Source organism: Fragaria vesca, linkage group LG4 (assembly GCF_000184155.1).
Source record: "Fragaria vesca subsp. vesca linkage group LG4, FraVesHawaii_1.0, whole genome shotgun sequence".
In the NCBI taxonomy this organism is placed as follows: Eukaryota; Viridiplantae; Streptophyta; class Magnoliopsida; order Rosales; family Rosaceae; genus Fragaria; species Fragaria vesca.
In genome coordinates, this window is record NC_020494.1 from 18,031,157 (window position 1) to 18,053,636 (window position 22,480).

Genomic DNA, 22,480 nt, shown 5'->3' on the forward strand with positions numbered 1-22,480 from the left:
ACATCAATCTGAATCACCTTTTTAATAGTGACCAAGACATAAACCCTTACATTTCAAATTTTCAATTGCCTGACCCGCCATTGTGGATATAGAAAGGAACAAACTGATAGGAACTAAGCAAACGATGAGGGAATGATTATATCAAAGCTCTGATAATTGTGTAGAGTTATGCAGATAAGAGATTCTATCAGCAAGTCCTTTGCAACAAGTAGCTTTAGAATTTAGAAACATTCCGATTGTATTCTCATGAGCCATGATGTGAAATGCAAGCGAAGATAGAGGATTTTGGAACCATGACATGTTGCCACGGGAAGACTACAGCTAAGACGATAGATATGTGCAAGGATGATGATGATGTTGTGTAACTCAGGAAAGGGGTAGCCGTTGTGTGACATAAATGCTATTAAAAAGAACGAAAGGTACATTACCATTATCAAACACAGAAGTGAAATTGGATTGCGCCGAACTTGTAGATGGAGCAAGCGTCCGTGGGTGAGAAGAGCAGATCTAGTTACAGGTCTTGTCAGATCAGAGACAAGAGTATCATTTTGTTAGGTAATAGGTATACATCTAGAGCATTACATTGAGGTAACAATTGTGGACCATGGTAGAAAAACCTAAAATGACTTGCAAACAGTGTCGGTTACTTGAAGAATAGTGTACAGGATTTCATGGTTCTCAAATTGACAAACTGAACTGCAAAAGAAAGTTAGGTCATAGTGTCAATGGGGATGTTTTGATTAGTTCTGCACAGACGAGGATGGTCTCCAAACTTGAACAAAAAAACCCACAAAAGCTGCAATATCGTTACCAAACGGAATATAAGTCAGAACAAACAAACAAGTTAAAATGGCAGTTGTTCCATATCAGATCCAAAAACAAATATACTTCATAACAACATAGCCTGTAACAACTGAAGCCACCAGAGCTACTGTGGGGTACAAGAATTCTCAATTCCATAACACTAAGTTTTTAACACTCATTCGAAAAGGAACTCAGAAGAATAAGGCACAACATTAAATGTATATACACAATATAGGCAGTGTGGTTCCCTAAGAGGAAAAGAATAATACTGGTACAATCGATTCAAGTGCATTCGTGTTCCTCGGTAAAAATCAAATCTCCTTCACTTCTTTTACAGCATTCGTGTTCCTTGGTAAGAATCAAATCTCCTTCACTTCTTTTACAGGTCGTACTTCAAATCCCCCACCTGTTCTCTTATCCAATGAGTACGGCATATAGGTACCAAGTATTCTATCCCACATCACAAAGAATGGCTGGGAGAAGTTATACTTGTTTCCATAGAGCTGATGGTGGACGTCGTGGTAAGCAGTATTGTTTCTGAAAAGTACATGGAAGAGGTTCCCAGGAAGCCATAATCCGCAATGATCGTCTACTGTCTTGATGGTGGCAAAGGAGAAGAAGAATATGGAGGCTCGAGGAGACATACCAGAGAGGAGAAAAGATAAGGCCCCACCAATTGTATCAAGGAGAAGACCCTCTACAGGGTGATTGTAAAGAGCTCCAAATGCATAGGGCACAACAAGCCGGTGATGTTGAGAATGGATATGCTTGTACAAGAACTTGTTGTGATGCATGTATCTGTGCATAAAGTATTGCCACGTATCCAAAACCAACATTGCAGTAACAAACTGTCTTGCTAGATCTATCAAAGAATGCTTTGCACCTGCAGCTGCACCATCATCTCCTGTCACCTACACAATAAAAAATTGACATAAAATCTTAATCCGCATATGAAGATGAGGCAAATGAATGAGGTTTTAGTATAAATGAGGCACAGGGTATGAATTCTTATTCACAGTGTAATAACAAAATAACTAGTGTAACAAGTTGGAAAACACGCAGAGTTGGAAGCGTGTTAATAATGAAAACAATCTTCAGATGCAGCATAAAAGAAACTACTACGTTATTATCCCCACATCATTGCAACAATCATAGTAATGATCTCTTTCAACTACCTATTTGGAACTTGCACAAAGAGATTTCTACCTATCATGGTAATGATAATTGTTGAAAAATGTCAGCAGTAGCACAACTATTCAATTAAATCTCAGCCCCATCAGTCAGCCGGTCAACATGAACATCAAGTGAAGAAAATAGCATAACTTTCCTCTCTCTCCTTTACTAATTATCCTCAATGACAATAATGAATATCATCACAAGGGAAGCAGACAGAACTATACTGCAAAAGACAAACAAGAAACCTAATTGTGTACACCTACTGACACTCATTACGACTAAAGTTCCAGAACAGTTCCTTTATAAAATAGACGTACACATTGCCTGAAGGTACATCAAGCGTACTAGCTGCGTAAAGCTGGTTAGTTTGAGCTATCAGATATCAGACAGACCAAATTTCTCATTTTATCATGTCATTCATTGAGACACTAAAGCTCAGTTGATTAGATAACTTACGGATCACTAAAAGGAAGATAACAAGGAGGGGATAAATTAATCACTAAAAGAACTGAAGCTCAGTTCATCATTGTAGTTGACTAAAACATTTCTAATTCTAATTCACAAAACTCCAACTCCTACAACCATCAGCCCAACAACTATTCAAACCATCTGCTCAAACATAATCCAAAAATCAAAGCTTCTATCACAAGTTCAATATCCATTAAGCTATCACCAGTTCACAACACAGTTATCCCAATTCACTAAACAAAGCAGTAAACTAAACTTTCCTTATCTATCCAACGATCACATCAATGAATTTCCAAATCTAAACCAACCAAAAAATCAGTCTCTACAGAAAAGAAAAAAAGAGCTGAAGTAATAGTCCTACCGTGAACAAAATGATAGCAACAATGGCCTGAATGGTCTGCTGAAGAAGAACGCCTTTGACGACGGTTCTCTTGGACACCAAATTCTTCTCATCCTCATCTTTCTTGGTGTGCAGTCGATACTTCTCCAACGAATCCAGCAACACATAAATCCCAGAATAAGCCCAATATACCAAAACTGGGACGAAAGTTCCCAATAGCTCATCAGAAACCTCAAATCCCATCTTTGATATATCAAGAAAGTAAAACCCAAAAGCAAAAGACTCAAACTTTGATCAAAAACTGAACCCAAGATTCCAAATTTGCATAATATCAGATAAATTGGATGATGATGATTCTTCTTCTTCTTCTTCTTCTTCTTCCCCAATACCTAACCCTAAACTATGAAAAGGCTTCCCCTTTCACCTCACTATGAGTTGAGAATCAGAAATGAAGAATTGGGTTGAGATTAAAACCATCAAAGCAGGTCAAGTTTGATTTTTTTTTTACCAAAAAGGAGCAGGCTTTGGTTTTGGTTTGGATTTCGTTGGAATCAATAAGAGAGAGAGAGGACCCAGAAAAATATCAAACACATTCAAACAGTGGTTCCATCGTGGGGGGCTGACGTCCAGTGTGCGCGATACTATTTTTGGTAATGTGCGCGTGCTACGTGGTGTGTTATGAGAGGCGGTGAGCTGGTGAGTCGAGAGTTGGGAGGCAGTTGGAGAGGCCAACTAGGATGTTGTGGACGCAGAGGATTGGGGCTTTGGATCGACTTTTTTTTGTTTGGTTTTGAGTTGTTTTTCTGTGGACGGACAAAAAAGGACACCCAGTTTGACTCGATTGAAGATTTTTAAACGTTTCAAATCGGACAAGTCGAACGCGGAGGGGTGAAAGTACCAGACTACCCTCGTGTGACGTGTTAGCAGTGTACCCATGATCTGCCAGATATTTTCTTTCCAAATAATGATTCAAATCTTATGTTTTTCGTAAGGCTAACTTTGTTGTTTTCCAGACTAGGCTTATGTTTATCGAACTCCAGTAATTTAGGTTCACTGTCTTCCCCTGATTTTGTTTCTCGTCTTATTTTCAAAGTTGGTGTGCATGAAAATTTGAAGCAACTCCTGGCCTCCTAGGTAACTAGTTTGGTTTACAAGTTACATCAGAAAAGAAGGGAAGGACTAGGAGTTTGATAAAGGATAATAAAGGCTAAAAAGACTGAAAAGGACTAGGTTTACTTCAAAGTTAATTTTGAAGTCTCATGAAGGCATTGGGCCTTTTTACTACAAGTTGTATAATTGGGTCGGGATGGTTTAATCTCATTACCCAAAAGGGCCAAAATGAAATATGAAATTTCGGTTCTATACAGTGTCCATTGCAAATTTGCAATTGCAGTAGAAATTTCACAGATGGGGGTTACAGAATCTGTTCTTCTCTTTTTTGTTCTTTTCGTTTGACAAAAGGAGAGAAACATGTGTCCTAAGTAGGCTCCAAATTCTGGGTATCAGGTGCTTTCTTCAGAAAGCTGCTTAGGCCAATTTGTGTGGTCCGCTTGGAAAGAACTGAGAAAGCAAGAGAAAACAGTTGGGTTGTATCTCAATGTTCATTGATAACTTCTGAAGATTAACAACAAAATGCCTTCAAACCTTTTGCCTTGGTTTGTTTATTGGATGCAACAACAGTTTTCTTCCAACTCTCATAGGCCTGCTTGTCCATTGTTTTGCGCTTCTTATACATTGAAGGCTGCAAGTGCATAAAACAGTTGTGGTTCAGTATTAGAATTCATTTGTAACTAATGAGAGGGTCTAGAGGCTGTTAACTCAAACCAAGGTACATTATGATCCAGTTAGAATTCAGGACAGGATAACATATCACACTAGCATTCAAGGATCAGTTAACTGTGACAAGGTATCACATGTGGACTGATGTTGTAGACTCACAGAACACTCAACACAAGAACCAATTGTTGGGACTCGCATATATAGGCAATCACAATGAGTTCCTTTATAGTGGAGCAAATTATTACTAGAATCAAATAATTACTACCTCAGATCCTTCATCAGATGAATAACCACCGTCCTCAAGTTTCCTTTTCTCTGGCAAAACATCTAGAAGTTCTGCAGTGAAATCAACAAGAGAAACACAAGTGCTAAGTAGTCTGAAAGCTTGTACAATGACAAATTATATTAAAAATCTTCTACATAAAGTTTCAAGCCAAACTCAGTGGCAGACACCTACCTCGATTCCCCTTGATCTCCTTGGGATCTTTCTTTTCCTTTTCGGTGCCATAAACATCAAAACACAAGTCCTTCATAGAAACAGAAACCTGTGGAAGAAAATCACAAACCGTACATAAGTAAAGACAACACATGCTATTTCAGTTGGCAATAGGAGACTGCTGTGTAAGAAGTTCCCTTACCGAAGAGAATTCAGCTTCAGAAGTACCACTGAGCTCAATCAACTTAATCTTGTCTACTTTTAGCTGCAAAACATGTAGGATATAGTTAGCATATGTTGCCACTCGTCTGGTCTCTGAAGAACACAACTCAATTACATGATACCTTGTGCTTCTTTGCACATAAATAGAATGCTACAGCAACAAACACAGGCCTAGTGAAGTCAGCACCAGCCCGCCGAGAAGGCAGCAATGATGCAAGAAACCGAGTCTTGTAACTGAAACACAAAAGCAAAACAATCCATTTCCTAATCAGATAACATCCCCAATAGGCATAACAAGACTCTTAAAAGCACATTATCAAACACCTATAGTGTTATATACACTGAAAACAACAAGAGTACAAAGCCGCATTGCAAAAAGGAAATCAAAACTTACAGCGACAAACCCTTCTGCACGAAAGGAATAATCCGAACACATCCAAACTGAATCGCCAATTCTCTAACATCCAATTTGTTCCTGCACCACCACCACCACAACACCCAACCCAATCCAATCATCAGTATCCACTAAAATCAAAAACGACATGAAAATCTAACCAAATGAGACAAATCAAGAAACCCACTTGACGCCAAGGCCATTCTGCAATGAATTAAACGATCTAGTATAAGCCTTCTCCGACATCCCACTCAACTTGACCGCCTTTTGCCGATCAAACAAAATCCCCGCCCTGTTAAAACAAATCCAAATTAAAAACCCAAAATCCAAAATCTCAAAAACCCAAAACCCCACGAAACCGACTTACCTCGTTGCGGCGATTTCTAAGCAGATCACGGCCTTACATACCTCACCCTGCAACATCACAACTGATAAATATAAATACCCAGTTAATCGAACGATGAGGAATGAAATGAAAGAGACTTACGACGCCGATGACGGAAGAGTCGAACTGGATGTCGCAGAGGCGGCGGAGCTCGGCGGCTCTGCGGACGACTTGCTTGGAGTCGGAGAGGTCAAGCCTCTTCGCTATGTCTGAGAGATCCATAGTTTCTCTCCTTAGGGTTTTGGGATCTGATGAGAATGAGAAAGAGTGAGACTGGGAATCGGCATATATGGCGCTGCTTCGAAAAGGCGGGAACTCAATTTACAAGTTTCCGCGCTTTTCTGGGATTTCCCGGTAAGCTTTTGGCGCCCGCGGGTTAAGAACGGCGTCGTTATTTACAGAGGGTATTTTTGTAAATTTGACCAAGATATTAATTAATTTATGCGCAATAACTCATTTATTGGTTTTTTTCTTTCTTTTTAACAGACAGAGTGATGAGAAATTGTTGTGAACCAGTTTTAGGGCTCGTTATGGGTACACCATGTGTTCAGCATATTATTTACCACCTCTTTAGTCGGACTACTGTTCTTATGAAAACCACATGACGAAAGTAAATTTTGGTGTTCAAGGGATACAAACATAGTAACTTGAATAATTCAGACACAGGACAAAGGTGATCTACTTCAATGTGCTAACAATGCTATATGTTTTCCTCTAAACATATGTATTCATATTTTAATGCATAGCTGACGGTGCCTCTGATTCCCTAATCAGCTGAAGAGTTCTCTACTCTGACGGTGGCTAAAGATCATGCGGTAACAAACATCACCAAAAGCATCGTTTTGAGTTTGGATGGCCGGCATTGAGAACCTGCGGAGGGTTTACCAGATCAAAACTGAAGCTTCTGTGATGCTAATTAGATGTCTCAATTGCCGGCTCCTCTGTCCCGCTGCTATTAATCAACTGGTAAAACAGTACAAGCAGCAGTAATATTAGAATTATTAGCTTTGCAGGAAAAGGCACAAGATACACATGATAGTAGAAGTAGAGAAAGGTGAATGTTATGTGAGGAGAAACTGGTGCATACCAAGGAGCCAAGTTGTTCGTATGCTTCCATGACTTTAGGATCTTCCTCGTCTTCATAACCCACTTGTATTATTCTTGGTCCATTGACAGACCAAAAGGCTCTTAGACCTGCCTCCTGGAAGGAGTAAGAACCATAGATGAGATTCAACGTTATTGTGAGGCTATACATCTTGCCCTGAGAGGTCAAAAACCAAGGCAGAACTTGTATGAATTTTAGTCAGCTGACCTGTAATGTTATCATGTATATTGCCTCCAGGGCTTCAGCACGAATTTCAGGATCATCAACTGGTTCACGCTCAATTGAGAGAGCACTACTAAGCTCAAGTGGCATTTTCGATCTATCTTGCTGACTGTAAATCTGCGCACCATTGCCATATCAATGGAAGAGGGAATGGAAAGAAAAATGTTGGAGAGTAGCAGAAGAAACAAATTACATTATATTTTAATATTGCAACTCCAGAACTATAGATTGCTATCTATAACAAAATTTGTGAAAATTATTTAACACCTAAATAAAAGTCAGGGTACAAATGTGGTACGTAGCTGTTCTTAGCACCAACAGTAGCACACATTTTTGTGATGTGTTTAAGCAAATAAATGTAAATGTAAAGGATACTTTTCACTTAATGTTCTTGCACTAAAAAGTAAACAGTCAAGCTCTCCTCGGTCTAACTGATAGACTGTTCTAAAGTCAAGAAGGTGCCTATCTTACCTTGTTACCAGCAACAGGCAGAAGCAGAGCTGGCCAGAGAAACTCTGAAATTAATAGTAAATTCTGAAGCTCGCTCTCAGCTTCAAAACAACAGTTACGAATAGTTCCAGAAACCTGTGAGCAAACAAATCATTGCACTAAAAGAGGTGAGCAGATGGTTAATATGCTTCCTTGGCTAGATTGGCACCATGTTTAGCTGCTCAACCTTGACCACAGTAAGCTGTGCAAGATACATGAAGAGTTTGAATCCATTCAGAAACCCTAACTAATGAAAAATACGAATCAATGATAGCTGTCAAACTGGTAAAATATGATTGTCCGCAATACTTAATTGACAGTTTCTTTAGGGACCTCTTCAGATAATTAGGTGTTACAGTGTGCAAGTTCAGCTTGGTTGATAACAACATGGGCCAAGTCATAAAGAAATTGCTTTCTACTAACTATTCAGTATTCATTGTTAAAGGAGAAAGATAACGCAAGAACATTACTTTTTATCTTAATTCATTGAGGTGATCTACTGTACATTGAGGTGTTCTGCTGTACATACCCACTGCATCACTAGTAGACAACAAAAATTCTTTATCGTAATTCATTGAGGTGATACAAGACATACCCCTTTCCTTCTCAATGGGCTAGAAGAGTCATACTGTCTTATAATCTGTTTCAGAAGGCCGCGCTTAGGGTCCAGCAAAAGTTTTCTGCCTGCTTCTTTCTTTGAGATGTTCACAAGGATAGACCCAACATGCTCAAATGGATCTTCTGAGACATGTGAAACAAAAGATATCAGAGAATATAATGACATACACATGACAATATTTGAATGACTGCAAAACGAACAATTTGAAGCTAAAAACTTCTGTTTCTGTAATACTAAAATGTGATCTTGGCCATCGAAGATGCAGACTATCTTAAGCACTTGTGTCCAACAAAACAAAATATCAACTTTCAGGATCTTATGGCTGCAATCAATGGTCAAGACTACCTAAAATGATCTAGAGGAACAAGAAGCAAACTTCATTTTATGCTTTTTCATTGACATGTACCAGGTATAAGATAAGAGGGAAACAACTAAGAAAAAAACAACACACCGTTATCTTCACCGGAAGAGGATCTACAGAATGATCTCACAAGCTTCATAACATAGAGCCCTTGCATTTTCTCATCTCCGGTCTAGAACAAAAACATAGTCCCATGATTAGCAATTAATGTTTTAACTGACAGAGCAAAAGAAAACAGAATTGTTATATATACATTACAAAATATGTATCATATAATATATAATTAATATATTGCACTTTCTCCAATAGAAGAAGGAGAGGTTACTTTTGATATATTATCATCTCTATTTAGTATACGCATATATCAAGGGAATCTATCAGAATATGAACTGAGGAAAAAAAAACACACACCTGCAGTAACGAAGCAGTACCACTTTCTAATTGGGTGAGATTGACTAAAAGCATTACCAGCAACCGGCTAATATTAGGCTCTGACTTAAATAAAAGGTCCATAGCCAGGTTAATCATTCCTATGTCAACCATCTTTGCTGCCACAGCCGACCTTTGGGAAAGATTAACAAGAGCTACTGCTGCAGGTTCCGATACCTCCTGAAAAACACCAAACCAATGTTTTTTTTCATTCAAAATATTACTTGGTGGAGAGCAATGACAAGATAAAAAAAAGAGTAAAACGATGGTATCAGAAACCCAAATTCCAAGCCCTTTCTGCATCACTGTGCAATGATCAAGTCGAAAAAATTATGAACAATTGCATTCAGAAAGGAATCATGCTATAACACCTTTTTTCCAGCTAGGAGTCGAGATAATGGTGGCAGCAGGATATCTGCATGCTTGGCTAGAGACTTCAAGCCATCTTCGGACCCGGTTAATCCATGAACAATATCAACAGCTGCCTTTGTCAACTAAATAAACATACAAGAGTTAGCCAACAACCCATTACCATCAATCAAATTGCATTCATTCCATTCAGTTTAAATTTAAAATCCAGTTACTTCAGAACACTTAGCAACAAGAACATGGATATACTCAAATTAGAGGATCTCAATGACACTAATCTTTCAACTATGCACATAAGGTGAAACTAAACCCAGAACATTCACCACAAATTTAAGTTCCATTGGAATTAAAGACTAAAGAATACAATTACTGTGGTGGGATTTGTAAGCAAGTTAAGTAAGTGGGCGTAGATGAGAATGAAAATTGCTTACGTTTGGAGATGGAGACGATAGAAATCCCACTAGTTCTTCGAGTTCCGTCGCCATGGTTTGGTTGGTTTGGTTGTCTTTTCGGCGCTTCTGCAGATACCGTCACTCGTTTCGTACACTCCCAGACCAACCAAAAAGACAACAGCTTAGACCGACGACGTCGTTTTGGCCAAATGGTGAGGCTGCATGAGAAATATTTACCCAATATTTACCGTTTCAGGCAATTAAAGAATAAGGAAATTACAACAATAATCCACGAAAACAAGCCAATTGAAGTCAATCAAAATGAATAGCCTATATCTCGGTCTTCGGAGAAATTTTCCAGTGCTCCCAAAAAACCAAATGACAGTCTGACGTGGTCCTCAATTTCATTTAAATTTTGACATATGGATTTTTAGCGATTTTGTCGAAGACTATTTTGAGTTTTTTATTGATTTTTTAAACCCTATACCCTTAGCCCTGAACCCTAACCATATACCTTATACCCTAACCCCTAAATCTTATACCCTAAACCCTAGGCCAAACTCATAAAAGACTTATGACGGTCATTTCATAAAATATAGAAAACCTTAATTTATATTTTAGTTGTAATAAATCCACGTGTCAAAATTCAATTAGAAATAGAGGACCACGTCAGACTGCCACATGGTCCTTCAGGAGCACTGAAAAATTTCTCGTTCGATAAAACGTGTCCAGCTTCATCCATACATCATCTGCAATAAAGTTGGATTCTCACAAGAGATGAGAAATAGACACAGTTGTAAAACTCTTATTATATTTTGAACTTCACGACAGTTGCTTGACATGTCAAGGAACATTGCAACCATCTTTGATACATTGGATGACTAATGTTGAGTCACCTTCAACTAAAACTTGAGTAAGATTCAGCTTCTAGCAGCCAACAGGCCATCCTTCAACACGGAGCACTTGACAGAAAGAATATTTGGAGAGAAAAGAGGCTTAGCTTTAACAACGATAGAGTTACAAAGCCAACAAAAGAGGCCAGCATTTATAGAGCCATCGAATTTAAGCTTGACAAAGTTGTGGGTAGCAGGCGACCATTTGTTGACTTCAGATATTCGAACGAGTCTTTTGGCACCGGATTATTAGCAGCACAATAAGAGGTGTCTAAAGCATCAACAACATGGACTATAGAGGATGGATTGTACTGCACATATCGGAAAATTAAGTTGTTTCTAGCTTTCCAAATTTTCCAACACAACAACAAATTGTCTTCAATAATATTCACAAGTTGATTATCCACCAGAAGCATGCCACTCCTCAAAATCTGGGGAACTGTGTTTGATAGTGTTAGGGTATCTCATATTGTCAAAAACCTCAACAATATAAAAGAACTTAAAAAGACGGTTGTGTTGTGTCAATCTGTCAATTATGCAGATCACACATAGTATTTTTTATCGGGCATATCAAATATTTGGAAATGTTCTTATTTACTCTACGTGTCACAACAGACTGTTAGACTGTCAAACAAATCTAATGATATGACCGTTTCGCTCGATCCTCATAAACATATAATATGTAATGTTCGCAGAATCCTTGACTTTATACTTTTAAGATGTAGAGAAGTGTGTCTCAAGTCTCAAAATAGCATTCATTTTTACGAAAAACACAATTCGATCGAGTAAATATGACAATAGTGTCATGTGTTCATCTCTAAGTATTTGATCATGGAATTCACTTATTCAAGAATGTCATAGTGACACAAAAAGTATTTATTTATTTACTTATCGAACATCTATTTATTGAGATTTTATTATAATTTTCTTACCATGAAAAAAAAACAGTAAGTAAATGAGAAATTTACCTTGGAAAGAAACTCGGTTGTCCAGTAAAAAGAAAACACTATAAACTGGGCCTCTATCATCGGTGACAGAGATCCTGTTTGTCATAGTCTTTCTCCACATCAAATAAACAAAGACAGAAGAGATCTTCTTCTTCTCCCTCTCAGATCTCCGACCGCCTAAACAGACCCTTGTGACAATGCTCCCCTGTCTCAAAATGTACGTGTACCCTTATCATCATGAATCCAAATACTTGTTGTAAAAACAGACCCGAATTAAATTCCTTGGCAGATTTGATGAGACGCGGCAGTGAGTTGTAGCCCTGAAAGAGATGAGAAGAGGCGTGATCGGCGCGGTTCTCAAGTATCTTGGTCCAAGTGAGCATGATACTCCTCGCCTTGTTCGTCGAGGAAGAAGGTTCAGTCGCATTTCCATACTCCAATTCTCGCTCTGGGTTTTTGTCTTTGCTGCTATCTTTCTTCTCTATTTCCTCTTCTTCGGCCTCGTAATGTTATCTCCAGGTATGTACTGTGTACACCTATTCAGCTTTATACATGTTTCAATGTATTGATACGTATGTTATACAGTATGTGACAAATGGTGTTTCATGTTCGTTGCTCATTGTAGCTAAGATTGAAGAAAGTGCTGATGTTTCAGTACACGAAGAATCTCTGCCGTTTGATGGTGTGAATATTTCGGTAACGAAAGAATCTCCGCCCGCTGATGGTAAAAGCAAGCATCGTAAGAAATGTAAGTGTTCTTTAGTCTTACATTGAAATTTGCAGTTGGATGATATGAGACACATGAAGTGACACCCTTTTGGTTTGGTTCAGATGTTCCTTGTGAAATCGGGTTAAAAGAATCAGTTGATTTTATTAAGGAACCCAGGGAAGTTATGAACTTTACGCAGTTTTCGCTAGAGTACATTGACCAAGAGGAAAGGCTTTCTAGTAGTGGTGTATATGAACCTAGTTTTGGAGGGCATCCGACCCTTGAGGAAAGAGAGCGGTCTTTTTATGCCGTGAATCAAACTCTTCATTGCGGATTTGTCAGAGGGCCTGCAGCGTCCTCGAGCACTGGATTTGATATAGATGCGAAGGACAAGGCATATATGAATGGTTGTAAAGTTGCAGTATCTTCTTGCATTTTTGGAAGTTCTGACTTTTTGAGAAGGCCTACGAGTAGAAAGGTAAATGTGTTACTCCTTATTGAACTTCTCTGTTCCTCATTTTGTAAGATAATCAAATGCTTCGGTAAAATAGTATTTTGGTCCCTTTTATAACCTGTTTCAATAGACCTTTAAGCTCGTATGAGAATATTAATAGATGAAGGTTTGGAAGTGATTGTTGCAAGTTTGTTGTTAATAAACAAGTACGATGGTGTTTTGTTTTGATGTTAGAAGATGTCAGAACTTCCTTTGTTTCAGTGTTGACATTATATCCTTATTTGCAGATCAGTGACTATTCCAAGAAAAATGTATGTTTTGTAATGTTTTTGGATGAAGAAACCCTGGCAAAAGTAACATCAGAGGGGCATGTTCCTGATGATACGGGACATATTGGCTTGTGGAAGATAGTTATAGTGAAGAACTTACCATATGCAGATATGCGCAGAACTGGAAAGGTGCCTAAACTTTTATCACATCGCCTTTTTCCCTCATCATGGTAATTCTTGCACCATGTTTTAGCATACGGTTTTACTGAGGTTTTGCCTTGTTCAATTCTGATTACGTTTTTTAATGCATTTCCCTTGCCCTTTTAATTCGTGTTTACAGGTATTCCATTTGGCTTGACAGCAAGCTGCGACTTAATACTGATCCGATGCAGATTATCGAACACTTTTTATGGCGAGCAAAATCAGAATTTGCCATTTCCAATCACTATGACCGGCATTGTGTTTGGGAGGAGGTGCTCCAAAATAAGCGTCTAAATAAATATAATCACAAAATGATTGATGAGCAGTTCAGATTTTACCAGTCTGATGGCCTCGTCATGTTTAACTCCTCAGACCCAAATACTCCTCTTCCAAGTTGTGCGTGTTATTGACATTTTGTTACTTTTACAGATAGTACTTTCCTTTTGTCAGAAGTCAACCAAATTATATGCTGATTTGGTGTGCCATTTACCTTGCAGATGTTCCCGAAGGTTCATTTATAGTCCGTGCACATACGCCTATGTCAAATTTATTTTCATGCCTTTGGTTTAATGAAGTTGACCGTTTTACCTCCCGCGATCAGCTAAGCTTTGCATATACTTTCTTGAAATTGAGGAGAATGAACCCAGATAGACCATTCTACCTAAATATGTTCAAGGTACTAGAAATAGTTAGCAAAATAAAAAACGTATTACATATACTACTGTTAGTTGTTAAATCATATCTCTACTGTATATTGCATGCAATTTTCTTTGAATGAAGTATCCTTTTATACTTATAGGAAGTGTGGCCAACATAATCTCTTGAAGATCATATCCTTTATCCTTTATTCATATTTTGAACTGTGTTGATCATCTGTGACAATTTTTGGTTAGCAATTTGGTTTTGACAAATGCTTTTCAGAAAAATTTTAAATTAGATGACTTCGGGTTTCTATGTCGTAGAATACTTTGACAATGTCGATTACTATTAGAAGTAATTGCTTTGAAAATGGTGGATTTCAAGTTTTCAACTAAGCTCTTTTCAGAAAAAGAAAACATGACTAAAGATTTATTTGTGCAAACATTTTTCTCAGCAGGGGAATTGTGGAAAAGTTTTGGTGCTCCAACTTTAGTATTTGGCTTTCCATATGTCCCCATTGATACCCTAACAGATTTTTTTTTTTCTTCAAACAAAATAAAACTCTATCGATCTGGATTGATGAAAGGGAGGGTGGAGGAAATTGATGAGAGAGGAGGTCGATGGATTTGGATGTTTACCAAAGGGAAATGTTAAGTGGTTGCTTATTCCTATAATGATTCTTCTGTAGACACCTTGGTGCTTGTGAAACACCTTGAGCTCAGCATACTTTTCTGGCACAAGGGTTAAAACTTTTGTCAAATTCACTATCAAAAAGAGATTCAGGCAATTGTGCTAACCCAAATACGTGAACATGTTGGGCGCTTTTATCATAGATATTGAGTCGTGTTGAGTTGAATGAAAATTTGTTGTCAGTGTAAATTGGCTGAACTACTTTTTTACTGTTTTATGTTTTCCAGGACTGTGAGCGCAGAGCATTAACAAAGCTATTCCGGCATAGGGCAGAGCTATCTACCCCACCCGTTGATTAAAAGTTACGACATTTAGTGTATGCCTGGTAAGGTTAAGGTCATTTCTATTACTTTTTTAGTGTTGTGGTGAACCTGGTTTGTTGATATTTGTGTGACCATATTTTAGGAATTTTGCAGGATGGACAAAACCAAGCCAATTTCAGCTCTTTCGGTAGAGATTGATCGAGCTATCTTGTCATGCTGCTATTAATGGCTGGAGGGTTGTTTTGTTGCTCTTACTAAGCACGCAGCACGCATAGAGATAAGCCTAAACTGCTGGTGTTGTTCGGTTGGTGTAATTACTTCAAACAGGGAATTACAGACTGAGCTGTACTGACGAAAATGCATATATCTTCGAGGCTTATTTTCCTCAATAGGAATTCTCACACATTGATAAACCCAGCTTTCTAATTTTCATGAAAGAAGGGTTGGAAACTAACAAGTTATATATTTCTTATCTTTGTATGATATACAATGTAGCTGACCTCAAAGTTGAATGAATCCATTTTGGTTTTCAAAATGTGGTCACTGTAAAGATGTTCTCCTTTATAATTGTTGGAAAATATTGGGGTTTTCAACATCATCACCTTTATACAGTTTGACACGTTGGTATGACCGAAAATTTTCGGCCGTAGACGGTATGAAGCTCACGTAAAAACTTATTTGTAAATAAATCAAATAAGTGAGGGTAAAAAGGACTTTTTGAAGCTACCGTGTAAGCTAAACACTTGCACTAAAATGAAAGTTAGTGTTACCCCCACAATCCAATTTATTTATGAACACTTTTTCGACGCGTTTTCGGCGTTTCTGAGAACAAATTTTTAATCACCTAGGCACCAGGTACGCACTGGTATGGCCAGAAACAATGGTAGAGGGCCGGAATCTCAAGAAAACGGCCAAAAACATTTCAGTAAATAAGTCAGATAATTGAGGGCATAAAAGACTTTCTGATCTATGGTAACACTAACACTAAGCTAAAAAGTCATTGTTGCCTCCATAATCCAGTTTATTTATGGACGAGTTTCCGACAATCTCTCACGAGTTTCCGGTCTTTTCTCACGTGTTTCCATGAACAAATATTTAACCATTGAGGCACCTGGTAAGCGTTGATATGGCCAGAAACGGCGGTAGACGCCCCGAAGCTAGTTACTAAGTATAAACGGCGGTAAATAAGTCATATAAGTGAGGGTATAAATGACTTTTTGTAGCAGTGTATGCTAGTCACTGACTACTAAGCTAAAAGTCATTGTTGCCCCCACTGTCCAATTTATTTACGAACGCGTTTCCAGACGTTTTCGGTAGTTTCTAACGCGTTTCTTGTGTTTCCAAGCACAAATTCATAACTACCAAGGCACCTAGTATGCGCTGGTACTGGTATGGCCGAGAACGGCAATAAACCGCCGGAAGCTCTCGAAAACGACCGGAAACATATTCGTTAACAAGGCATATAAGTGAGGGCATAAACGACTTTTTGAAGTTATAGTGTAAGCTAATCACTAACACTAAGCTGCAAAATCACTATAGCCCCCACGATCAAACTTATTTACGAATACTGGCAATTTGCAACTCTTTTTCGAGAACAAAATCTTAATCTACAAGGCACTAGGTACGCGCTGCGCTAGTATGGCCGAAAATGGCTAAAAAAGGCCAGAAACTCTCAGAAACATCGTGATACTTATTCGTAAATAAATCAGATACATGTACATATCCAATATATTGAAGTTAAAATAATCAAATAAACTGATTTATCTATAAAAACGCAATACCAAACTGGCCAAACAAAATATGTTGGGTTCGAAGCTTGAAATGAAATAAAAAATGGAGTGACCCTCTTCACTTGGGTAACACCGTAATGGAGAAATGCTTGATCAGATGCTCTCATGGCAGCGCTCTCTTCAAAACCCTTAAACCCAAAACCCACATTCGCTTCTCTTCAACGCCACTTCGCTCCGGCCAAGCCCTCCGATCGCCTCGCAGAGCCTACGACGCTTTGCTGTTGGACGCCGGCGGCACTCTATTGCAGCTGGCCAAGCCCGTTGAAGACGTTTACGCCTCCATCGGATCCCAATACGGTGCGTTTCGATACCCGCAATCCTTCAATTCCCAATTGAAAAGTTTGATATGACAAAATTTTGATTCTTAGGTGTGACTGCAACTCCAGCTGAAATCAAACAAGGTTTCAGGAGAGCCTTCTCTGCTCCTTGGCCTCAAAAGCTCCGATACCAGGTCTAAAAAAAATAGAGATATTCATTTCCCAATATAGCCTCACTTGAATTCGGATGCTCATTATTTTGTCTTCTTTATGATTAGGGAGATGGGAGGCCGTTTTGGAAACTAGTTGTTTCCGAAGCCACGGGTTGTTCTGATCTTGATTATTTCGAACACGTCTATCAGGTAAATTGATTTTGTGATGCATATGCGTACCTCATGACTGACTGAGCTTGAAAGTGTGGTTTGCTTGATTTTATCAGTACTATGCTAAAGGTGATTCGTGGCGTTTACCGGATGGAGCTCATGAGACAATGCTACTTCTCAAGGATGCTGGAGGTTGGTTTACGCGATACTCGGCTTCTTTCTTTGCTTACTGCCAGCAGTACTGGTTGTTTCGTTTTAGTTTCTTACTATACCTACATTGTATGGAGATTCAGTTAAGCTTGCTGTTGTGTCGAATTTTGACTCCCGCTTGAGGAAGTTGCTTGAGGAGCTGAATGTGTTGCATCTGTGAGAAACTGTGCATTGTACCTTGTTTCTTTTGTTTGCTCAAGTAACATACAGGGAGCAGAAATTAAGTGTTTTTTTTGTGTGTGTTTGCTTTGTTGCAGGTTTGATGCTGTTATCATATCTTCAGAGGTTGGTTCTGAAAAACCAGATGCAAACATATTTAAAGCTGCTTTAGGTATATATAGCACCACCATATACAGTGTTGTTTTATATGTGGAATGGTTTTTTTATAACTGTTGATATGTAGTGTCCATTCTTCGGTTTCCCTTTTGTTTCAATGTTTTCCGTCAAAAGTAAACTATTTCAACTTCAATAGTGATCAAATTGTTGCAAAAACATGTTTTGGCAAGTGTATCACATTCAGCCGCAACAATTTGACCATTGGGATCAAGATTTATTGCTCCAGACAACATATTCTTGCAATAATGCTCAAGTACACATTGGAAACTAGTCTCACAGATTCTTGATTTTTATAGATCAAACTCATGCTGATGCTGGCAAGGCAGTACATGTTGGTGATGATGAAAAAGCAGATAAGGTTGGGGCCAATGCTGTTGGAATTGATTGCTGGTAAGAGTTCTTTGCGTTTAAACACATGACTGTCCTTATCTGATGCCCTGTTACTCATGATATGAACATTCATATTTACCAAGGCAGATTAAAAGAGAGTTCACTGGGTTTCATGATTCTATTCTTGTTTCAGATGTTAATGATAGGATGTTTCATGAATTTTGCAGTAGATTAGGAGCTAGCTTTCTACAAATACGGTTGATACTTTAGTAGTTACCACTTATTTGAATAAGCAGGTTATGGGGCAAGGAGGTGAAGACATTCTTCGACATTCGAAATAGAATTCTGATTTCAGAGTCATAGGTTTCAAAGGTGGGCAAGGAGGTGAAGACATTCTCCAACATTCAATATAGAATTTTGATTACAGTCACAGATTTCAAAGGAATAGGTACCACACTGTTCGTTGATTGGAATTCAAACCTGTTTGTTCCTTAACCATTCCTCGTTTTCAGGTATCATGCCGACACTACTTCTTGAATCTATGTTGTACAATGTAACATACAAAATAACCAACATTTCTGATCTGTTTAGTGAGTCATTATAACAACTTTCCAGCTGCCTCGCTTTCAGAAATATGATTGAATTTCTGCTCTAAACTAATGTTCTTCACAGCTTCATTTTACTACTAGATGATAAATCACAAGGAAAAGCTCCACCTCCTTCTCCATATAAGAACTCTCAAGTGTAAACAGGCAATCTCAGAATTTGGTAATCCATTGCTTTATTAACTAAATCGCATTCTGCGAGTGAAAAGCAGAGTGCGCACAAGAATATCGCATAAGACACCAGTTTCCTTAATATAAATTTAACGGACTCCTATATATATATATATATATATATATATATATATATATATATACAGAAAGGATAGAGAGCGGACATCCGCACTCTGGCTTAAAGTGCGGACTTCGTCCGTTCTCTGCCGTCTCACGCCGGCGACGGCTTCTCTCCTTCCCGGACGACAGCACAGGCTTCCAGGACAGTTTTTCTCCTTCCAGGACTGGCCGGCGACCAGTTTTCCGGCCGGATTGAAGCTCTGGACGGAAAACACCATGATTGATCAAGGTTGGCCCGAAAACTTGTCGCCGGTCAGTCCTGGAAGGAGAGAAGCCGTCCTGGAAGCCTGTGCTGTCGTTCGGTAAGGAGAGAAGCCGTCGCCGGCGTGAGACTGCAGAGAACGGACGAAGTCCGCACTTTAAGCCGGAGTGCGGACGTCCGCTCTACATCCGGCCTATATATATATATATATCTGGTCAGAATTTTGATTTTAGAAGAAAGTCTCAGCTTGGTATCTTGCATAGACAGTGAACTGTGAAACTAGCAACAAATTGATATTCATGAAAATCAATAGACATTGCAGACAACAATATTACATAACCTAATCAAGGTACAATTTAAGATACCAGTGCTATGAAAATCAAACAAATTCTCTATGCAAGATACCGATACAATTTTCTGTCTGTACTGTCCCTTTCCAAGAACTCTCGCTCAATAAGGGACTCTATGCGTTTCTTAATCTCTGTTGGGTTGGCTAGGAATCGTGATTGCAGCTGCTTCGTAACCTCAGATATTACATTGTTATGATCCAGAGTCCTCCTTGACTTCATGATTCTCACTATCGCAGCTTCAATCTGGGGCTTCCTGTCCTCTTCCACTCTCTGACGAGTCTCTTGCTTTTCGGGTTCTGATTCTTTCTGTGCAACCACGGTTCCTATCTTCACCTTATACAGCTTGCTTGTGAACTTGTCATTGACAAGAAAAGTGTCATCCTCACAAATGTCTTTACTCATAGGCTCTTTCCGAAGAACATTCTTTCCCTTCACGCAGGCCATGGATTGCAGACACCTCTTCAAATCTATAGCTGGAATCTCGGTGGCCTGCTCAATCTCCTTATAGTTAAGTCTATCAGCATTGTTAAATAGCATTAGGACACACATCTGGTAGGTGGAAACATTCAACTCATGCTTCTGGCCCTTCCCAAAGGTAGCCTTTATATCTGCTGTACCCATGTTTGTCTGCCAAGACAATCTCCGACCTGTATGCGTTCCCAGGTAATAAGAGCGGAATTTCTCACAGAGCGCTGACATTTCTGCTGGAAGATTGCATGTCACACTCGGTTGAGTGGGCCAGGACCCTGTTGTCAGAACCTGTACTGTCAATGTAGGCCCTTCCCCTAACTCAGGATGGCTTCCATAAAACCCTTGCATCGTATCCTGGGATGTTTTCATATCTGTGAACATACCCTCTAATTTTGAAGTAAATTGGTACCCACATTCTGTCTTCAGCTTGACTATTAAACTTCTCTCTGCATCATCAGAGACAGTTTTACCAGACAGAAGCCTCTTTGCCAAATGCTGTTTATAATATTTCTCAAACACATCTTTCTCCTGCAAGTAACGGAACAACATCATCACCTTGTCAAGAATAACTTCTACATCCTCCTCACTGACCCCCTTCAACCCTTTGCGGAGTTTATCATCAACAAACAGTGAAATGAACTCAGGTGAACGAGTATTTAGATTAATGAAATACTCGAAAGAGGAATTCAAACCATTCTGGAATGTCTTGTCATTGTTAAACGACAATTTAATGATGCTATCATACTTATCTTTCTCATCCAAGAGCCTCTGCACAAACTCCACTGGATCCTTCAACCTTTCTGGATCAGTAACCAGCTGTTTACCAGTTTCCCTGATGTGAGAAGTCATCACTTCTCGTATTGTTGAGAGACCATTGCAAACCCGACGAAACAGGTTGTACATTCTTCCAAGATCTTCGTACTTATCATCTAGAAGCATGTTCACCAAGCCTGAATTATCCATGTGGACTAGTCGCAGCATGTGGTTTGCAATCATCTCCTTCTCCACCACATTAGTAATCTTGACCTCACTCTTTGCATCCAAGTAATGCGTCACCCTCTCCAATTCCTCATTCAGGCGCCTCTCAGCCTTCTTCAGATAATCCCCACAATCACAGCACTCAATAAATTTCTGAGATTCACCCTTGTAAAATTCGGCTGAAACCTCAAGAAAAGGATTCTCAAAGTCCTCCTGGTAAACTGAAGGCCCCAACTCCATCAGCATCTTAATTATATTCCTCATCAACCCCCGGTTGATAACTTCACCAGTCCGTTCTCTAAGTACTAGTTCAAGAAGTGTGTTTTGAAGCCTCATCTGGATCTTGCTGGAGTGAATAATGTTATCTCTCCAAAGATTCAGCCCAAGCTCATGAACAGGTGTCTTCTGTGTACTCGGAATGTAAGTCCTGTCCATGTACATCAATATATCTCGAATCATTTGCAACGCCTTGTTGTGATCCGTCCATAACTTATTCATCTCCTCCAGAAACATCCCTCCTTGAGCCGCTTCAATACACTTCGATATCTCTTTGAGATGAGAAGTCATCGTTTTAACCAGCCCCGTGTACAGCTTCTCACCGTATTTGTGTAGCACCATATTGTAGGCATTTCTATATCCATAAAACAAAACAAACAGCATAAGAATCAAAACTACAAAGCCCTAATCTAGCGCTACATGTCTATGCTTATCCTGATCATACTCATACTCATTATTCTGTCACTAAAACTCATCTTAGTTCTTCCTTCATCATCTCTTAACTCGAATTGTGTAATCAAACTAAACCTAATCACACGGCACCAGTAACCTAATTTGGTCAATATCAACAAGAAACGGCAATCGAATTCCAATCCACTCAAAAATCACTAGAAATTAAAAACCGAAGCAATCGAAACCCTAACTAACAGAAGCAAAGTCAAATCATCAAAAAACAATTAGAAAAAAAAATGAAAAAACGAAGAGGACGAACCTGTAAAGCTCTTCAAAGCTGAGGCCACTAGCATTGTGATTGTAAATCTCACAGATTGCATGCTCGAGAACCTTCCAGGTCTTCTCGGCGTATTTCGGATCCACCACCACTCTGTGCTTAAACGCCTCTATCTGGAAATTCCTCTTCTTCTGGTTACTCATCTTCTCCGATTTCCGAATCCCCCAAACAACTCTCCACCGGAGCTTTCTTTTCTCCGATTTAAAAAAACAAACAATCGCCGCGTGACGGTTGCGATCGAAAAAGAAAGAAAGAAACAAAGAAAAACCGATTGGA

The 22,480-nt window shown here is 39.0% G+C and overlaps 6 protein-coding genes across 6 annotated transcripts; 2 read left to right on the forward strand and 4 right to left on the reverse strand.

Moving 5' to 3' along the window:
* Positions 1-842: 842 nt before the first annotated feature.
* Positions 843-3,336, reverse strand: LOC101306226 (sphinganine C(4)-monooxygenase 2-like). The gene is made up of 2 exons (XM_004297258.1): positions 2,810-3,336; positions 843-1,715 (listed from the first exon to the last, which is right to left on the reverse strand). The coding sequence occupies exons 1-2, from the start codon at positions 3,029-3,031 to the stop codon at positions 1,164-1,166; spliced, it is 774 nt and encodes a 257-aa protein (XP_004297306.1). The 5' UTR covers positions 3,032-3,336; the 3' UTR covers positions 843-1,163.
* A 929-nt stretch (positions 3,337-4,265) lies between these two features.
* On the reverse strand, positions 4,266-6,257 carry LOC101306523 (origin recognition complex subunit 6-like). Its single transcript, XM_004298386.1, has 10 exons — positions 6,107-6,257; positions 5,987-6,033; positions 5,807-5,911; positions 5,620-5,700; positions 5,348-5,459; positions 5,206-5,268; positions 5,025-5,112; positions 4,833-4,903; positions 4,433-4,529; positions 4,266-4,348 (listed from the first exon to the last, which is right to left on the reverse strand). The coding sequence occupies exons 1-10, from the start codon at positions 6,224-6,226 to the stop codon at positions 4,266-4,268; spliced, it is 867 nt and encodes a 288-aa protein (XP_004298434.1). The 5' UTR covers positions 6,227-6,257.
* A 334-nt stretch (positions 6,258-6,591) lies between these two features.
* LOC101306517 (FAM203 family protein DDB_G0276861-like) lies at positions 6,592-10,124 on the reverse strand. Its single transcript, XM_004297259.1, has 9 exons — positions 10,030-10,124; positions 9,601-9,723; positions 9,212-9,409; positions 8,891-8,972; positions 8,416-8,561; positions 7,803-7,916; positions 7,317-7,448; positions 7,092-7,205; positions 6,592-6,967 (listed from the first exon to the last, which is right to left on the reverse strand). Exons 1-9 carry the CDS (start codon positions 10,081-10,083, stop codon positions 6,917-6,919), a joined length of 1,014 nt encoding a protein of 337 aa, XP_004297307.1. The 5' UTR covers positions 10,084-10,124; the 3' UTR covers positions 6,592-6,916.
* Positions 10,125-12,159: 2,035 nt separating this feature from the next.
* Positions 12,160-15,091, forward strand: LOC101306816. Its single transcript, XM_004298387.1, has 7 exons — positions 12,160-12,349; positions 12,456-12,578; positions 12,662-13,017; positions 13,281-13,492; positions 13,603-13,859; positions 13,961-14,139; positions 15,020-15,091. Exons 1-7 carry the CDS (start codon positions 12,160-12,162, stop codon positions 15,089-15,091), a joined length of 1,389 nt encoding a protein of 462 aa, XP_004298435.1.
* Positions 15,092-16,771: 1,680 nt separating this feature from the next.
* LOC101306811 (haloacid dehalogenase-like hydrolase domain-containing protein 3-like) lies at positions 16,772-18,842 on the forward strand. Its single transcript, XM_004297260.1, has 8 exons — positions 16,772-17,142; positions 17,214-17,296; positions 17,381-17,464; positions 17,542-17,617; positions 17,719-17,791; positions 17,893-17,966; positions 18,268-18,361; positions 18,598-18,842. Exons 1-8 carry the CDS (start codon positions 16,923-16,925, stop codon positions 18,662-18,664), a joined length of 771 nt encoding a protein of 256 aa, XP_004297308.1. The 5' UTR covers positions 16,772-16,922; the 3' UTR covers positions 18,665-18,842.
* Positions 18,843-19,672: 830 nt separating this feature from the next.
* On the reverse strand, positions 19,673-22,443 carry LOC101307109 (cullin-3A-like). The gene is made up of 2 exons (XM_004297261.1): positions 22,187-22,443; positions 19,673-21,829 (listed from the first exon to the last, which is right to left on the reverse strand). Exons 1-2 carry the CDS (start codon positions 22,345-22,347, stop codon positions 19,792-19,794), a joined length of 2,199 nt encoding a protein of 732 aa, XP_004297309.1. The 5' UTR covers positions 22,348-22,443; the 3' UTR covers positions 19,673-19,791.
* Positions 22,444-22,480: the final 37 nt, after the last annotated feature.

Bases quoted from the DNA above. Each gene is read 5' to 3' on its own strand.
- LOC101306226 (XM_004297258.1), bottom strand. From the start codon at position 3,031: ATGGGATTTGAGGTTTCTGATGAGCTATTGGGAACTTTCGTCCCAGTT. The intron at 1,716-2,809 runs GTAGGACTATTA...TTTATTGTGTAG, and splicing joins TTGCTATCATTTTGTTCACG to GTGACAGGAGATGATGGTGC.
- LOC101306523 (XM_004298386.1), bottom strand. From the start codon at position 6,226: ATGGATCTCTCAGACATAGCGAAGAGGCTTGACCTCTCCGACTCCAAG. The intron at 5,460-5,619 runs GTAAGTTTTGAT...TTTGTGTTTCAG, and splicing joins GTGCAGAAGGGTTTGTCGCT to TTACAAGACTCGGTTTCTTG. The intron at 4,904-5,024 runs GTAGGTGTCTGC...ATTTCACTGCAG, and splicing joins GGAGATCAAGGGGAATCGAG to AACTTCTAGATGTTTTGCCA.
- LOC101306517 (XM_004297259.1), bottom strand. From the start codon at position 10,083: ATGGCGACGGAACTCGAAGAACTAGTGGGATTTCTATCGTCTCCATCT. The intron at 9,410-9,600 runs GTGTTATAGCAT...GGTGTTTTTCAG, and splicing joins GACTCCTAGCTGGAAAAAAG to GAGGTATCGGAACCTGCAGC. The intron at 7,206-7,316 runs GTCAGCTGACTA...TACTCCTTCCAG, and splicing joins TATACATGATAACATTACAG to GAGGCAGGTCTAAGAGCCTT.
- LOC101306816 (XM_004298387.1), top strand. From the start codon at position 12,160: ATGAGAAGAGGCGTGATCGGCGCGGTTCTCAAGTATCTTGGTCCAAGT. The intron at 12,579-12,661 runs GTAAGTGTTCTT...GGTTTGGTTCAG, and splicing joins AAGCAAGCATCGTAAGAAAT to ATGTTCCTTGTGAAATCGGG. The intron at 14,140-15,019 runs GTACTAGAAATA...TATGTTTTCCAG, and splicing joins TCTACCTAAATATGTTCAAG to GACTGTGAGCGCAGAGCATT.
- LOC101306811 (XM_004297260.1), top strand. From the start codon at position 16,923: ATGGAGAAATGCTTGATCAGATGCTCTCATGGCAGCGCTCTCTTCAAA. The intron at 17,297-17,380 runs GTCTAAAAAAAA...CTTTATGATTAG, and splicing joins CTCAAAAGCTCCGATACCAG to GGAGATGGGAGGCCGTTTTG. The intron at 17,967-18,267 runs GTATATATAGCA...TGATTTTTATAG, and splicing joins CATATTTAAAGCTGCTTTAG to ATCAAACTCATGCTGATGCT.
- LOC101307109 (XM_004297261.1), bottom strand. From the start codon at position 22,347: ATGAGTAACCAGAAGAAGAGGAATTTCCAGATAGAGGCGTTTAAGCAC. The intron at 21,830-22,186 runs GTTCGTCCTCTT...TTATGGATATAG, and splicing joins AGCTTTGAAGAGCTTTACAG to AAATGCCTACAATATGGTGC.